Source organism: Ursus arctos, unplaced genomic scaffold, assembly GCF_023065955.2.
Source record: "Ursus arctos isolate Adak ecotype North America unplaced genomic scaffold, UrsArc2.0 scaffold_5, whole genome shotgun sequence".
NCBI lineage: Eukaryota > Metazoa > Chordata > Mammalia > Carnivora > Ursidae > Ursus > Ursus arctos.
In genome coordinates this window covers 90,662,122-90,680,795 of record NW_026623067.1, presented here as the reverse complement: position 1 = coordinate 90,680,795, position 18,674 = coordinate 90,662,122, and the positions used below count along the sequence as shown (strand labels likewise).

The 18,674-nt window shown below is 40.8% G+C and overlaps 1 protein-coding gene across 2 annotated transcripts in view; it reads left to right on the top strand.

Annotated features, from left to right (window-relative positions):
- MCC (MCC regulator of WNT signaling pathway) overlaps positions 1-18,674 on the top strand; it is a 374,574-nt gene that overhangs the window by 56,024 nt on the left and 299,876 nt on the right. For both annotated transcript variants that reach the window (XM_044383954.3, XM_057307354.1), the window contains exon 2: positions 8,890-9,137. In XM_044383954.3, coding sequence (XP_044239889.1) covers positions 8,890-9,137 — 248 coding nt within the window. The remainder of the gene's footprint in view (positions 1-8,889; positions 9,138-18,674) is intronic.

Genomic DNA, 18,674 nt, shown 5'->3' with positions numbered 1-18,674 from the left:
GGGATCATGACCTGAGCCAAAGGCAGATGCTTAACCATCTGAGCCACCCAGGCGCCCCTCAAAATTTTTTAATTAAAAAAATATTTTAATTGACATATAATTTATATACAGTGTTATATTAGTTTCAGGTGTACAATATAGTGATTCAACACTTCTATAATTACTCAGTGCTCATCACAAGGAGTGCACTCTTCATCCCCTTCATCTATTTCACCCATCTCCCTACCCACCTTCCCTCTGGTAACCACCACTTTGTTCTCTGTATTGAAGTCTGTTATTGTTTCTCTCTCTCTTTTTGTTAGTTTGTTCATTTGTTTTGTTTCTTAAACTCCACTTATGAGTGAAATCATATGGTATTTGTCTTTCTCTGTCTGACTTATTTCACTTAGCATTATCTGAGTCCATCCATGTTGCTGCAAATGGCAAGATTTCGTTCTTCTTTATGGCCAAGTAATACTTCATCTTCTGTATCCATTCGTCTCTCGATGGACACTTGGTCTGCTTCCATGTCTTGGCTCTTGTAAATAATGCTGCAGTAAACACAGGGGTGCATATATCTTTTCAAATTCGTGTTTTGTTTTCTTTGGGTAAATACCCAGTAGTGGAATTACTGGATCATACGGTGTTTCTATTTTTAATTTTTTGAGGAAACTCCGTGCTGTTTTCCACAGTGGCTTCCCCAATTTGCATTCCCACCAACAGTGCACTTGGGTTCCTTTTTCTCTACATTCTTGCTTGTACTTGTTATTTCTTGTCTTTTTGATTCTAGCCATTCTGACAGCTATGAGGTCATATCTCATTGTGGTTTTGATTTACATTCCCCTGATGATAGTGATGTTGAGCATGTTTTCATGTGTCTGTTGGCCATCTGCATGTCTTCTTTGCAAAAATGTCTATTCAGGTCTTCTGCCCATTTTTAAATTGGATTGTTTGTACAACTAAACTTTTTAAAAAATTAAGATTGAATTTTTAAAAGGAGCTGGGATGCGTTTATCCATAGTGGTATCTCTTTGCCTTCCTCTTTAACACCAAAGCACCATTTTATTTTTTTAAGATTTTATTTTTAAGTACTCTCCACACCCAACGTGTGTTTTGAATTCACAACACCGAGACCAAGAGTCTTATGCTATACTGACTGAGCCAGCCAGGTGCCCCTCAAAGCACGATTTTATATTGTAGAACATGTTTATTCCCCTAAAGAAAGTTGTTTGTTGATTAACTGAAGACTGTATTTGCCAATTTGCCTTCTTCATATATATAACATTTCAATTAAATGGAATATTTCCAATCAGGAGCTTCTGGTTGATCAAAAGCAAAGGAAAAAAAATTTCTCATACATTCATCATTTATTTATGATCATCTATTATATGCCAGGTATTGTTCTTGGTAATGGGAACACAACGGTGAACAAAGTAGACAAAATTCTCATCCTCACAGAGCTTAAATTCTAGCAGAATCTTTTTGTTTCCACTTCCATAGATAATTTTTCTAAAATATCTATTTCCCTTCACTTTGCAAGTACGTAAATTACCATGCTCTTGTGTGTTTGTTTGTTTGGTTTTTATTATTAAGATTTCTGAATTGCCTTAAACCCTCATTCCTCGGTACTGTTGGTGTAGAACCAAAGTTCTACTCTGATGCACTTAGGGAGCCCTTTAGCAAATACAGATGCTGTGCCTCGTGCCCCATCCAGATTTAGTGTTCAGCTGTGGGGCACGAGCTTCAGTATGTTACCATCACGCCGGGGGACCGTGATGTGCTGCCTGAGTGGAGTACCACCAGCATAGAAAGGCTTGAGGGATATGGAACCAGCATATATACCAGAAGATACTTTAAGGCCTAATGATATCAACTTGTTTTGTTCTGATTTGTGATTGCAAATTGAGATGTACAAGAAGCAAAAGAGAAATGGGATTGAAGGTTCTTTTTCCCGAAAATCTAACATTCTATTTACCTAACATTTTAATTATTATATTATATTTCAGGTTAGGGTTTTGAAGATGAACAAGGAACGGGCCCTGTTTCCTATGAATTTATAGTCTAGTAGGGGAGTTCACAGACTGTTTCTGTGAAGGGCCATATAGTAAATATTCTTGGTTTTATGAGCCGTACAATCTCTGTCATAACGACCCACCTCTGTTGTAGTGAGAAAGCAGACATAGGCAGTGCGTACACAAATGGGTGTGTCTGTGTTCCAGTAAACTTGATTTACGAAAACAGGCAATGGTCTGGATTTGGCTGCAGGCCTAGCTGCCGACCTCTGGTCTAGTAGGAGAAAGAGAAATAAATCAACAGTTACTATAGAGTGGAGTATGTTATCAAAGCAAGCACGAGTACTTCAGTAACCCAGAGAAGGGACGTGGACTAGGACGGGGTCTTACCTGAGAGACTTAAGGAAGGTTCTGGAGGAGATGCTGTTCAAGTGGATTATAAAGCGTGGGTTGGAGTTTGAAGAAAGGGAAAGGAAAGGATGCTTTAAACAGGGACAAACGTGCAAAGCATGGGCATGTAAACAGCACTGCCTCTTCTGGAAACTAAAAGAAATCCACAGGTTGCCAGCTTGGGCGGGAGGATGTGGTGAAGAGAGTGGCTGGGCTGTATTCTGATGGGCCTTGGCTGGGACGTGAGAAACATTGGGCGTGGAGCTGAAACCCTTGGGGGAAGCAAATAAAGGATTTTAAGCAGGCGAGAGTAACTTGTTGGCTGCCTGTTGGAAAGGAGATGAGGTACCTGTAGTACTGCGGTAAATCAGATGGAAAAGGGCGAGTGACCAGCGGTTCCGGGATGGGCTGCGTAGGAGCGCCGTTCAGACGCAGAATCTCTCGTCTTGGTGACTGCTTGCACCTGAGGAGAGGTGAGGAAGAGACACCTCAGACAACTTCTAGATTTCTGGCTTGGGTGACTGGATGGTATCATCTACGTAGATGGGAGGAGTAACCTTGGGGAGGGGTAGAGATGATGACTTCAATTCAGGACTTTGAGTTCAGGGTAAATGCGCGACCCCAAAACATAGCTTCCCAGTAGAAAACGCATTGCTGCTTAACTGTACATGGAGATCCGGGAGTCAGCGTGCCGCGTAATAGGGCCATACATTTAGATTAGGTCACCCACAGAGAGCCTGTACGGTGGCAGAACAGACAGTAGTGGATAAGGCCTCGGGTAATATGCACATTTGGAACCAGAATTCTAAAGGAGCAGTCAAGTGGAGGTGGGAGGGAACTGGAAGACAGGGCTGTTACCCAGGCTGAGGGGAAAAGTTTCCAGAAGGCGGCAGGCCGTGGTCAGAGACGCGTCTCTGGGGTTCTGGAGGATGGATCCTCACGTTTCCTTATTCGTTTCGTTCTCCGCTTTGATTATTTCACGCGGGAGCGCTGGTAAGAGGCAAATGTATTTGTCCCGTCCAACAGCTCTCCCCAGAAATTATCAGCAGTAGCCTAGAGCCTGTTTTTTTTACGTCTTATTTATGGTTTTTCACATTTTGAATATTTATGGAACTGAAATTAGAGTCTTCTAAGTTACATTTTTGTGTGACTCCAATTGAACAGTTAGGGGCAAAGTGAACTTTCAGACTTTTTTTTGAGTGTTTTCATAAGCAACTCTTTCTGGCCTACCTACCCAAGCTGTCTGTTGAGAATTGTGACTAGAGCACCTGCTTCTTACTCAGAGCAATGATGGCTTTTGCATAGCCTTCATTCCAACTGGGTTTGGGATTTAGTATCATTGTGGGGAAGAATAATGTTTTTCTTTGCTTCTGAGCCTCTGAGATGTAAGCCCATCTTTTCCGTTAGCTATTCCTCATGTTAGGCTGTGAATTTCCCTGAATGATAAAGAGCTTCATTGAATTTTCCCTTCCTACTCAATTTCTTTATAAATTAAAAGGAGAAGAATAGCCAGGAGACAAAAAGGCTTTTATAAACAGAAAGTAATAGCTGTACATTGTGAAAACATGCAGTTTTGAGCTAGAATCATTGATCTTCAGTCCTATTTTAATTTTGCTGTCTGGTGATTGGTGTTCTCTCCAGAACTAAATATTATCTGACTTGGCCAGTTCCTCTGTTGTAAACTGAAATCCGTTCCTTTCTTTCCTCATGGCATTATCCTCTGAAGATAAGATATGCATACATGAATATGAATAAATGTGAAAAACCTTTTAGAGCAATTGTAGAAATGATTAAAGTAAAAAATTGATCGGGAGGACATTTATCTATTTAGAAGAAAGTTAGAGGCTAAAATGTTCACCACATTTTTGTGAGATTAACCAAAAATGTTCGCCGTGGTTATGGCTGGGTAGAGTGACTGCATGTGATTTGTGTTTTCTTCTTTTCGCTTGTCTACATTTTCTGTAATGAATGAATGTATTTTCTGAAATAATATACGAAATTGTGGTTGTTTTCTATTTAAGGCAGGTGCCTTCTGTGAGATATTGCTGTTACTGCACCAGTTCCCCTCTACACTATCTTGGTTTTGGACAACTGCTGCTTAGTATCTTAGTTTCTCTTCCTCTGAGAAATGTTCCTGGCCTCAAGCAGGGAAGCTGTCATTCTGCTCTGTCACGAAGGCTGCAGGACTGTCGTTTTTATGGTGTCCACGGGTCAGTCATGCTTACTGGGCATCCCATGTGCTGCCTTCTGTGAGAAAATACAAAGAGGTTTACGTGGGGAAATATCAAATCAGCTGGGGACTCCCTTCAAAAGAGCGATCACTTTTAACTTCTGAGAGCTTTATGAGTCAATCCATTGAAACCGACGTCCTGGATACTGGCGGCGTCCAGGGCGGTGTGCCGGGTGCCGCACAGATCTTCAGGGAGGTTGGGGCACGGCCAACACTGGCTTCCAGGAGTTTGGGGTCACGCTGGAAAGATAAGACTGGAGTGTGTGAAAATAATAAAAAGAGAGAAATGCGAGTTTAGTACAATTATCCAAAAATTGTCACGCAGCTGTACTTAGGCCCTGAGCAATGGGGCCGGTGCTAAATGCCATCGGAAGGAAGAGCTCACCTGGGGGCCTGAGTGAACTACAGGACTGCATGGAGTTGGATGGACGTGAGCTGAAAGTGGGGGCTACAAGGGCTTCCTAAGGCCTGTATTCAGTGATCCTGGAGTGTTATTTCTGGCATGTGCCATTGGTCAAAGCAAGTCACAAAGCCAACCAAGATTCAAGGGCAGGGAAGTGGTGTCCGCCGATTGAAGGGAGGGATAGCGAAGGCGCATTGCAGACGGGCGTGTTCACAGACGAGTGTAATTCCCTAGAGCCATTTTAAACAACCCTGCACAACGGCTTGTGGTAAAACTCTGATGCAAGTTCCAGCTCTTGATTTGTAAAAGAGAGCTTTGGGAATTTTTTCTCTCCTGTGTAACTTATCATGTTGAAACAAAATGTAATTTGTTATTTCATTGTATTTAATGTGGAAGGTAATAATGTATAGGTGGATATGGTCTGGTTTAACATAAAAGGGTTATTGATTAATGACCATTGATGATCAAGCTGCTCTTATTAGTGCTGTCCTCACTTGTGTTCACCTGCCAAAATTTAGGTATCGCTGACATCCAAGGTGCTGGATGATAGAATGGAAAGGGCAAGAGTGTTGGAATCAGACGGATTCCAGATTTAGATTCGAGGCTCTGGCGCATATGAGCTCTGTGACTCTTTCAGCCTTCGTGTCCTTATCTGTGAGGTGGGGTTAAAGTGCACCGCCCCGGCCGGTTTGTCAGTTGTTGCTGCTAGTTCTAGACCTCTATGCTGAAGGAATTTAACTTTGATTCAGTTTTTAGAAACCAGTACTTCTAGCTAAAGGTTACAATCTGACTTTGTTCAGTGCAATGCAGTGTGTTTTGTTTCTGATCTTTTCTACCAACCTCTCGGTGGCCCACACTTTTAAAATAAAAGTGTATTGTTACACATTCTCCCCTGAGTTGACATTTCTAGAACACAAATTCTTTATTTAAGCCTTTTTGTTTTGGTAGAAGGAGGCCTCCCGAGCCTGGACAGAGTCAGGTTTCTCACCAGGGTGCCCAAATCTGTAAGTGGGCCACAGGCGGGCGCAAGGGCGGCCTCTGCAGACGGATTGCTCCTCTGAGTGAAGCAGTCCGCTCAGTTCAATAAGCACTTTTCTCCCCCTGAGCAGTTTGTGCTTAATTACTGCAGACTTAATCATGAAACCGGGGCATTGTGAAAGATCTACGATCAATAAGTATAAAATAATCATAATAATGATTACTACTTATTGAGTACTTAATATATGCCAGGAACTATGTTAAGTGCTTTACATGCATTATGTCATTTATTCTCAGAACAATACTATGAGATAGGTGCTGTTGTTATTCTCATTTTTAAAACCTGAAAAATGACTAGCGATTTATGAAAGTAGTGTAGTATAATGTAGAAGGTTACAAAATACCGATAGGCAAGTAAAAGAGTGAAAACACCATTTTCCTACCATTCAGAAAATATGATTGTTAACATCTTTTTATGTGAACTTCTGGAATTTAGAAAACCTCTTCATTTTCTACCCAACCTGTTAAGACTATTATCTGGAAATATAAAAAAGAAATTTCCATATTAGAATGTAAAATTTTTATATGAGAACATTGGCCCTTTCTTCCTATTTGCATTACTGCTCTAGCAATCCTCAACAACCCTAAGCCTTTTTTTTTTAAGATTTTATTTATCTATTTGAGAGGGAGAGCACACAAGTGGGCGGAGGGAGAGGGAGAAGCAGGCTCCCCACTGAGCAGAAAGCCCGGTGCAGGGCTCCATCCCAGGACCCTGAGATCATGACCCGAGCCTAAAGCAACTGATGAACTGACTGAGCCACCCAGGGTCCCTGACGTCCCTAAGTCTTAGATGAAGCCAGCTGAATATTAGGCTGTATTCAGGGAAGGGCAAAAAAGATAAGCATATAAATGCATTAAAACAAAACATTGTTCCAGTGTATCAGTTAGTTATTGCTGGGAGCAGTCACAAACTCTCATTGGCAGAAACAAGAACTTACCCTGATTGCACATCTTGGGGTCAGCTGGAGTGGCTCTTCTTAGGCTGTGGGTCTGTAGGTTGGCTGAGGTGTCTCATCTTGGGGCCCAGACTAGAGGGTTAACGGCTACCTTGGTTCATTCTTTTCACAATCATGGCAAAAGTGGTAGGGGACAAGCCCAACTGTATAAACATCTGTCTGCTAACATCCCAGGGGACCAAAGCAAGTTCAATGTCAAGCCTGAAGTTAAGGGTTAAGGAAAGACATACCTGCCATGAGTGTCCTTAGTCCTGAGGCCAAGGCAGGGGTATGGATGAATAATACTACTATGGGGGAATGAAAAATTAAGACTAACAATTTAATCTACCATCCCCACTTTCATGTGTATGTTTATTTATTCATCTACCCTACAAATAAAAAAATATAAATATTTACACATAGGCATATACATGGTATGCATATGTATACACGTATATACAAGATAAAACATGTAGCTATGTGTAGAAAAGATTTATGAAACATGAAAATGGAACGGCAATGGAAGCAGGGTGATCAGTTGGGAGACTAGTATAATATAGCTGAAAAACCCAAGTAAGAGTAAATATAAAAGCATTTCAGGGACAGGACCAACAGAAATTTGACAATAAATTGGACACAGGGAACCAGGGAGGTGGAAATGAAGGAGTGAAGGAGTGATATTAGTGATATTAGTGATAAGATGGAGTGAAGGAGAAGATATTAAAATTTTCTACAGTTCTGTGTGCCCAGGGAAAGTGGGGAGACCATAGTAGAACCGGCCAGGAGCAGGAAGGGGTGAAGGGGGGCTGGAAGACAGCAGTTGGTCTTACTTCCCATGGTTAGGTTTCAGATATCAGCAAACATCAAATTGGTCATGTCCTCAAAATGATTGGACTTTGGTGGTGTGTCGAGACAGGAGCACTAGTTATCTTTGTTTGTGACCATGCACGAGTTTCTAATGTCTCTTCCAGCTCTTAAGTTCTGTAATCCTTTGACCTTTATGGAGACGTACAGTTGGAGCAATATGAACAAAACATTTCTCCAAGGAGTGCAAATAGAAAAGAATAAGACTTCCACGTCGGGGACAAATGTTGTGCTATGGAGAATTGCTCTTGGCCAGCATAGTGTTGTTGTTCTTGTGCCTTTTTAATTAGTTTTGTTTTTGTTGTTTAAATTTGAGAACACACTGAGGCTGGATATACTTCTTTAGTCTAGCCCTAGACTTGACCAACCCTCCTGTCTTAGAGTGACCCACTTCTCACATTTACATCATGTCCTAGTCCTGGAAGACATTTGGGATTTCGACCCCTGCTCTGGGTCTTAGGGCTAACTGCTGATGGGAAGGTAGAAAATACTCAAGGAAAATCAGGAAAAAACAGAGGTGGGCAATCACTGAGTCATCAAAGTTGGGATTAAACAGGCTTTTAAAGAAGTGCTAAAATTTGGTGATTGGTCCAGAAAGCTGAAAACCAAGCTTGTTAAAATCTTTGTTGTTCTTTTACAATTGGATTAGATTTTAAACTCTGCCAGGGTAGAAACAATGTCTTTTCTATGTTCTGAAACTTTATCTTTCAGTGAGATGTCAGGGCTACGCTTGACAGGTGTTCCATCAATTTCAAAAGAAAGACAGGGAGGGAGAGTGGAGACAGGAAGAAAAAGAGAACCAAAGGATTCCGAGTTGCCTCACTCTCCCAAATAATTAAATAGAGTTCGTGTCTAGAATCACCCAGATGAAACAGTTCTTTTTGCACACTTACCACGTTTCTAGAAGCAATGAGAAAGTTGGAAATAGGTTTCCTCTGTGTCGTTATATTCAAGAAATGCTCTTTTCTCCCCCATTAACCACGTTCTCTAGCTCAGTGTCTCTCCTAATGAGTTTTCTTCTGTTCGACCCTCCCATAGAAATGACTTGTTGATGGTCTGTCGCCAGTTGAATATGGAAGAGTCTGTGGCCGAGATCATGAACCAGTTGGGCGCAGATGAACATGGGAAGATTTCCTTTCGGGATTTTACAAGGTGCCGCATGCAGCTCGTTCGAGAAATTAGGAAGGAGGAAGTAGGTCTTTCTGAGAAGTCAGACAACTCCTGTAAAAAGAAGAAGCCAAGGGATAGAATTGCGTCCTGGCCCACGAGCAGCGACAACAGTTTGGGTAGGTACAACCAGGTGGCAGTCTGGTAGTGCCCCATTAGCCCTGCTTGGTGACCTCTGTAATCGGGAGGGGCCTGCCCAGCCTGCTGCGGGCTCGTCCCCAGGCTGTCTTCTTGGCCACCTTTTCCTGGGTGAATGCCCCCTGTTTCCCCCAGGTCTGTCCTACAGAGTTTATTGCTTTCTTTATTTTCGTTCTTCCATTTTCCAAGCATAATAATGCATAGCCATTTAGCTGTTGGAGAGGAAGGCACACTTAATGGGAGAGGTGGTGACTGCATCAGCACGTCTCAGAAACGATCTGGGGACTCCTTCAAAGCTTAGTGCAGCTCTGAGCCATGAGGTTTTAAAAAATCCATCTCTTGTTTGTTTATCCTTTAAAATGTTTTCTACAGAGTTTTCCTGTTCATAAGTATTATTGTTTCCTACCGAAGCAAGACAAGCAGATTAGAAAGAAAGATCCTACAAATGTTGATAATTTCTGAAGCCGGGTGATGGGAACGTGGGGCTTATTGTACATATTTTTGAGCACTCAAATATATTTTTAGAGTATATTTTATAATTCTCAGAGTATGTATAGTTTTTTACAATGAGAAAGTTTAAAGGAAAGAGGCATCTGAAAGGGTAGCCTGAACAAAGGGATAGAGGAAAGTATCTGAATTTTCTACTTATATTTTAAGGATTTTTTTTTTTTTCCTTAAAAATGTCTCCTGGAACTGTTTCTTTGTCTCCTAGGTAGATCTAGTGGCAGGAAACAAAGCTCCATGTTAATTGTCCATCATTTGTTAAATATATACTAATTAGCAAGGATAATTATGTAGCACCCACAACACACACACACGTCCTGAATAGTGCTCTTGGCAGTGAAATCATTCGGAGCATTATTATTGAGTAATTGAAACAATAAACGTGTCCTCATATCCCCTATGACTTACTATCTTAATGGATTCCATTTTAGCTTCAAATCAGATGTCTGGTAATGCATGTGCTCTCAGCATAATATGTAGAAATATTTAATTTTTGAAGTAACATTTTTCTGAGTATTAAAGTAATGTATGTTCATTATAGAAAAATAAGGTTAAAAAAGGCAAGCAGAAGGAAATAAAAATCATCCTTAATATCTCACATCCAGAAATAATAACTACCGCTTAGATTTCTCCCTCTCTCTCTCTCATGTGTGGGTATATGTGATTTGTGTTTTACTGATTTTTCACATACTTTCTATATAGTTTTGTATCCTGCAATTCTTCCTTTGCATTTTCCTCGTGCTTTTAAATAGCATTTGAAAGCATGATTTGTGATAGTTGCATGACATAAAAAGGACATGCAGTAATATTTATTAAATGAAAGAATGAGTGGAGCTCTTTGCTAAGCTGTGTTTTCTAATTTTTCTGCCAAGAACATGGCCGCCTTATCTAAATTAATAAGCCCACACACATACACATTTGAAGTAAACCATGGTATATCCCAACAAGTGAATCCCATGTGGCCATTGACATAATATTTAATGTGTATATAGAAGGAATACTTGTATGGGAAAAAACTATACCATCAAAAATTGTATTTTAATGTGTCATATATGTTTATAAATATTCTAAAAGGGGCAGTTTTGATAGAATTGCTGCCCACATCTAATTGGACGGCCCACCTCATAGGATTGCCCTAACTAGAGAAGGGGGTGAAAAGCGGTCCCTTCCAACCTTTGTAACTGTTTGCTCGGGAGAAACAAGAGCTAACTGAGAGCTGGTGAGTCATAAAACGGGTCATGAACTGAGGAAAAGCCAGCAGTTGTGCAAGCTTGTGCCAGTTTATCCTGGTAGTTAAAGCCTCAGTGTCAGATCATTTGAGTGTGAATCCTGGTTCTGTCACTTCCTGCCTCCATGACCCTGGACAAGTTACCCACTGTCTCCATATCTCAGTTTCCTCAGTCAGTGTAGGGCGAGAACAGTTACGGTTATTTGGAGGAATGTAGAAGCTAATATCTATAAAAAGCACAGAAAACAGTGCCTAGCCCATAAATAAGCACTAAATACAAGTTAAGTTAATATTGTTGTTATTACCATTCAGTTTTATTTCCTGCTGATCGTGACAGTTCAGTATAATGTGAATCAAATACATTGAAAAATCTATAATAATTAAACAAAGAGTTATGTGTGCAATGAGTGAGTCCCTCTCCTTTCCACATTATTAATCATTCGTCCCTTCTGACTCTATGTGGAGAAAGTGGAGTTCCTCCCACCCTGGGGTTAGGGAAGCCCTTTCCTGGCTCCATGTTCCTTCCAGCTCCTGCTCCCCTTCTCTGCTCCTCTTCACAGCTGATCGTTTTGAAGAGTGTGTCTGCACTGAATGCTCACCAGTCCTCACCAAGGCCTTCGACCCACTCTTCCCAGCTTTGGTTGTCACCGCTCCACTGAACCTGCTCTGACTGCCTCCGTGTGGACCAACTCAATGGGTCCTCTTCCGTCCTCATCTGGATCTTTGCCATTTTACTCAGTGAACTACTCCCTCATTCTAGCTACGTTTCATTCTTTTGGACTTCTCCACACCACATCTTCCTGGGGTTCTGCCCACCATTTTGGCTTCCCTTTCTCAGTGTCAGTCTCTAATGTGCCTTGGGGTTACAGTCTCTCCCTAGATGACACAGTGCCTGTGATGTCAAATAGTGTTTTTGTACCAGCGACTCCCAGGTATGTATCTAGCCCTGCTCTTTCCCGTGAGTTTCCGAATCAGGTAAAAATGACACATGTTCTGGGATGTCTTGTAGACCTCTCACCCTTAACACGGTCATAAGGGTTCTCGATTCCCTTCCTCACTCTTCCTCCCAGCGTCATTGATCTCCCAGGTAACCCCGTAGAGGAAATATCACCGTCCTCTAGTTTGCTCAAGCCAGCAAGTCCCGTTGTCTCTTTGTCAAAGCACATCCAGAATCTGTCTCCTTCCTTTGCTCTCCTGCCACAACCCTCGTCTAGATCACCCTCATGTCTTGCTTTGATGACTAAAATAGCCTGTAACTGGCTTCCCTAATTCCTACCTTGACCCCCTACATTTCGTTCTTTATCCTGCAGTCAGAGTGGTCTTCTAACATCATGGAAAAGTGCTCAGCTCATTCTCCTGACTGCAGCATTCTTTGGCTTCCGTATCACCTAAAATGACGTCCAAACTCCTTACTGCAGTATGGCGCATACCCACCACGCTAAGCTGTTATCATACTGATTGCCCTGACTAATTATGCATGTTCCAGCCACACTGACCTTCCTGCTATTCCTCCAACTTAGCAAACTGAACCAGGCTTCAACCTTTGCCCTGGTCCTTTCCTCTGGTCTAGAACACTTCTTTCTGACCTTTCCATTGCATGACTGGCCCTTTCCTGTTATTTAGATTTCAGCTTAAATATTCCTTCATTAGAGGCCTTTTCACATGCCCTTTTTTCTTCATACAATGTCGTCTTCTTTTTTTTTTTTTAAGATTTTATTTATTTATTTGAGAGAGAGAGAGTGTGTGCACAAGCGAGGGGAGGGACAGAGGGAGAGGGAGAAGCAGACTCCCCGCTGAGCAGAGCCCCATGCGGGGCTGATCCCAGGACCCTGGGATCATGACCTGAGCCGAAGGAGATGCTTAACTGACTGAGCCACCCAGGTGCTCCATATAACTTATTCTTATCTGACATTACATTATGTACTTACTCAGAGACGTATTTATGTATGTCCCCCAGTATGATGAAATTTCCACCAGAGTGCAGTGCTGATGACCTTGCAGGGTACTGCTATACCCCCAGCACTTGGAACAGAGCTTGGCACGTCAGATGCGTAGTGCATACTTGTTGAATGATCGGATGAGCAGTGCACAGTGTTTGTGCTCTTGTAGGGACACACGGCTGCACAACGCATGGTTCCAGATACCAAGGAACTTATAATTTAACTGTGAAGTGATAAGCACATGACAAATTAAATAGCAATAAAATTTAAGTTAGTCAACAGAACTTCTGAAGCAACTGAATGGTGCAGAAGATAAGGTTTATAAGGAGAGCTAAAAAAGACCAGGAGCAGGAGTTTCAGGAAAGCTTTGGGATGTTACCTGCAGCTGCAATATGGAGAGAAGTAGAAAGAATGTTGTACTGGTGTGAGAAAAACCTAAGAAAAACTTGGGTTTTACAGTTAAGTGTCAGAAGGACTTTATTGTCAGTTCTGACATTTCCCAGCATATCCACAGCCGGGAGTTGACTTGGCAGAAAAAGAAGAGCCGTCAAAACATTACATGCTCAAGTTGGAAGAGGAATTTCAATAGCTTCATTTTTCTCAAATGTTTTCCACAGAGCACTGGTTTCAAAGGATGGTCATAAATATTGTGTGAAGAAGTAATTCCAATGTTAAATACATTTGAAAGCTTTGGATTAAACTAGATTAATAGTTTTCTTTACTGCAAGACATCTCCAAGTCTTAATATGCTAATATTTCTTGTGACTCTCCAGGAGAAGAATAAAATATATAGCATTTCACACATTTAATTGACCATAAACTTTCCATTTACAAATCTTCTCTTTGCCTTTGCATTCTCTGCTCAAATATACTTTGGGGAAAAATTAAGATATCTGAACAAGTAGATCATAAGAGATTTTTACGTCTATTTTAAGTCCTCTTAGAAATAATATTTAAAAATTTTTTCATGTTTTTCAGGCACCAACTGTATAAAGTTAAATACTTACAGCAATAACAATAATAAAAATGGCTAGAAATTACTAACATTTACTGAGCACAAGGCAATTTGCTAGGCATTTTATTTGTGTCATATGCTAGAAAGATAAATTCCAGGTCACCACTGAGTTGCTATGGAAATTAGGCTACATTCTTGATTATTCTGAGCTTCAGTTTTCTTATCTCTAAAGATAGAGTAGTAATACCTGCACTGTAGGGTAGTTAGAAGGACTTAGTGAGATATCATTTGTAAACTTCCTACACCGTGGAAATAATAAATATTAGTGAACTATGTGAAAGAGATAGTGCTTCAGGGTGATGACCACTGAAAAAAACCACTGAATTGCCTGAGGAGAACTGATAAAAGCCTCCGAGCTTGCCTAATGAGGTTGTTACAAGCCTTTGCCTTTCAGATCTTTGAGGGCACTCGTTTTTCTTCCTTTGGTCAGGTCTCTGAGAGCCCAATATTTGAATCAAATCCCTGTGGTTTTAAAACATTGTTTAAGATAGCAGACATTAAGACCTGTTAATTAATACAACTAAAGTTAAGTTATGCTTAGATTAGAACACTGGGCACAGTTTCCAATAACCTATATCTTCAAAAGACCCTTTATTGGTCTTGCCTTCAGTTATATCCCCACCTGGTGTGTCAGCCTTCATTACGGCTCTGGTGATGCCCCTGTGGCCCAACAGGAACATATAAAGTACTGAAGAGTGTCTCAGAGAAACTAATAGCAAGACTGTTCCTTAACAGGAACTCAAAGTAAAAAATCAGATCAAAGAACGTATAGTTTAGACAGGAAGGTCTCCAAACCCCACAAGCCTAAGGGAAAAACGTAAGGAGATTCTGATTGCTTGGCAGATTTAAAGAAAGAAATAAGCAGCCCCCTGAATTTGGTTTAGTAATTTGCTTTCAAAAAATTAAAACCACAATTCGTTAATATACATAAAGCCTGTCTAGTCCTGACACATCCCAATTTTTCCAGAATGAATGTTACTCTTTAATATTGTTGGGGCTGTTTTTGTGTATATAAAAATTCTTCTAAACCACTGAAACAGGTTAAGTGAGACAAGAAGGCATTTTCCAATCCAGCTGCATTATCCCTAGTATGTAGGGCTCTGGATGGTGAATTAAGAAAGTAAAAAATGGTTTAAATCCCCTATGGGTTCTGTATGAGCAATTAATAATTAACACAGAGGCTTTTAAATAAAATCACTCACGAGAGCGATTCATTGTTAAAAGTACTGCCCAGCTAGCATAAAACCAAATTGAAGTCACAGTAGTTTTAACTCCAGTTGAAGTTCCTGGAAGTTTGGGTTTTTTGGATGGTGGTGGCGGTAGTTTTTTACATACCCTAAGCCCTATGTCACAGAGTGAACAGTATGTTTATTTAATTTATTCTTCCTAAATTGGGAGTTAGAATAGGCTTCTAAAGTTTTTCAAGTAATAGATATCATTTCATTTCACTTTCTTTTATTTTTATGATTCCTATAAGTATAACATAATTTTATTGTATTACAAAGTACTGTACTGATTTGCAAAATTTTGTAGTTTGGAGAAGGAATTGCCTTCTTTATTTTTTTAAAGTTTTAATTTAAATTCCAGTTAGTTAACATACAATGTAGGATTAGTTTCAGGTGTACAGTATCGTGATTCAACACTCCAAAAATCACCCGCTGCTCATCACAAGTGCATACCTTAATCCCCATCACCTGTTTCACCCGTCTTCCCACCCACCTCCTTTCTGGTAACCATCAGAGGCCAAGAGACCTTCTGAACAAAGAAATTGGAGAAGATATTATAAGTCACTTCTCCCCCAACCCCTACCAAGTTACGTCCTCACTGGTTGTTTGACATTGTGGGGTCTGAGATAACTGAACCCACATATTAAAATTTAAGTACAAAACACCTAATGAAATCAAAGATAACAAATGACTTTGACACCATCCAAGACAGTGAAGATGATCAAGTCAGATGTGTGTTATTTATCAGACTGAAAATGTTTCTGTATTGGATGTATTTGAACTTTGATTCTTTGTGTTTATTTGGCCGTTCTTTGTCTGAACTTTAAATTCTGCACTTAAGATGTCAAATTCTATTTGTAGTACGTTGACTATCATCTCTCCATTCTGCAGTCACTGCAGACAGAAAAAACTAAAGGATGACATAGGAAGGAAAAAAGTGGTGTATTTCTTTTAATTTAATTTAATTTATTTGTTTGAAAGAGAAAAAGAGAGAGAAAGAGTGAGAGAGAGAAAGAGAACAGGGTGAGGGGGCAGAGGGAGAGAGAATCTCAAGCAGTCTGCACACCCAGTGCAGAGCTTGAGGCAGGGCTCGATCTCACGACCCTGAGATCAGAACCTGAGCCCGAATCAAGAGTCAGATGGTAAGCGACTGAGTCACCCAGGTTCCCCTGGTATATTTCTTTTTTAAACTTTTAAGCAAGTATGTATAAGATCATCATATTCGCAGGTATTTCTTGAGATATTTAATAGTTTAGATTTCTTTTGCAGATTATCATCTCCTGTACGTCACTATGCTGTTCTCTGGTGGTCTAAATTCTTGGAAAATGATGTCTCAAGTAGTGCACACTTGTTCTGTCTTACTTACTGATTTTGTCTTTTATTGGTATTTCCGGCCATTTGGTGCTGCTTCTTTTGAGTGTATTATTTTGGCCCCTTCCTAATGGCATTAATTACTCCATTGTAGTCAGCGTAGAACAAAAAGTTCCTGGGGTCCAGGTGTGCTTACCTCAGGGGGTAACCCTGGCATGAGGGGCACCCCTGATTACCTGTGTCGATTGTATCTTTTGAAGGACATATAGCACAATGAGATGGTTCGTCTAGTTTCCCTCCAGCATGATCTAGCTGAAGCAGTTCATTAAGTGTCACTGTTCTTATGGGATGTTGAAGCCATTCCAGTTTCAGTGGCAGTGATACAACTTGGCACGATTTTAGGTATTTTTCATGGAGTAAAAATGATTCCTTGGCTGAGATAAAGGCTCAGTCTGCTGGCAGAAAGTGTTTAGCTTGGCCAGACTATTTCATTGTCCATTGTTCATTCTGGAGAATCTGTCACTCAACATTATAATCACAGAAGGCTCAGGAAGGCTTATTTTGCTTCCTGTTTTATCTTGTAAGGCTACTGCAAGTTCATTGGAGAACATCAATGAAAGGGCATTAGTAAGTGACTGTGTAAATCAGTTAAATTTGTATGGTTGTTTTGGAAGGATTTTGTATGGGTTCCCGTTGATCCATTTATGTTTGCTATCTACAAGAAAAACATTTTCTCTTCTAGCTGAAGCAGAATTTAATCTGATATGTTGTGTATTTATTTAGTTCTCATTTTCTGGATATATATCAGTCAGTTCTAGATAAATTTTAAATTTTTTTTTAAAGATTTTATTTATTTATTTGACAGAGAGAGAGGCAGCCAGCGAGAGAAAGAACACAAGCAGGGGGAGTGGGAGAGGAAGAAGCAGGCTCCCAGCGGAGGCGCCTGATGTGGGGCTTGATTGCAGGACCCCGGATCACACCCTAAGCCAAAGGCAGACGCTTAACGACTGAGCCACCCAGGCGCCCCTCTAGATAAATTTTAATGCAAACTAATTACCGTGTCAGATTTGTCTCTTGGTATTTGTAGTGTTTTCTTTGATTTATCTGACTTAAGATTTAGAGTCCTTTGATAAAATTGTGCCCCTGAATTATAGTACAGCCCAGAGGGTCTGTTAAATGCCCTCTGGTTTTACCCTCTGTATAGTATATATGAGGAAATGAAGATGGAGGGGTTAAATGATAATAATTCTCAGGCCACAGGGTTAGTTGGTGGTGTGCTTGGGACTAGACGAGACTTCTTCTGGCTCCTGGCTTAATTGTTGTTCTAATAATTCACACCGCTATGTTCTTTTCTATTTTTCTCCTGCTGTATTAACAAAAACTTAGAATTCCAACCTCCAAAATGTTTTTTTTTTCTTGTTAGGAATTTCTACAGAAAGGTTTATGCCACCCTGGACTCTTACTAAGACTAAATCTCACCTATTTCAGTTATTTTGATGCCAAAACCAAACCACTCAAAATGCTTACATCTTTCTAACATTTTACACTTTGCCCTCTTCTTTTACTTTTTTTAAAGATTTTATTTATTTATTTATTTATTTGAGAGAGAGAGCACAAGGTTGGGTAGGGGCAGAGGGGGAGGGAGAAGCAGGCTCCCTGCTGAGCAGGGAGCCTGACGTGGGGCTTGATTCCAGGACTCCATGATCACGACCTGAGGCGAAGGCAGACACTCAATGGACTGAGCCACCCAGGCAACCCCCCCTTTTTTTTTAAGATTTTATTTATTTATTTGAGAGAGAGAGAGAGAGAGAGCGTGAGCCGGGTGAGGAACAGAGGGAGAAGCAGACTCCCCACTGAGCAGGGAGCCAGATGCGGGGCTCAATCCCAGGACCCTGGAATCATAACCTGAGCCAAAGGCAGCTGCTTAACCGACTGAGCCACTCAGGCACCCCAAGACATTTGCAAAATCTTTTATGAATGCTGCCACTTTGGTCTATTTGGGATATTAAGGAAAAAGAATTGTCCATTCCTGAACCACAGTGCCAAAGGGAAACAACTCTGCCTCTTTATGGCCTGGGAATGGTTGCAGGGATAATTAGAGGGAAATCGTGAAGGGGAAGGTGTATCATGGAGGACAACAGTTGGGATTATGACGTTCTGCTCCATCATCCATTGTGGAGATTCTCCCTCCATTGCCAGCCTTGTAGGATAAGAGGTTTGTTTTTATTAAGGAAACTATTTTCTCACACCTCCTGCTGACTTGCTTTCATGTTGACTATTTTATACCCTGACAG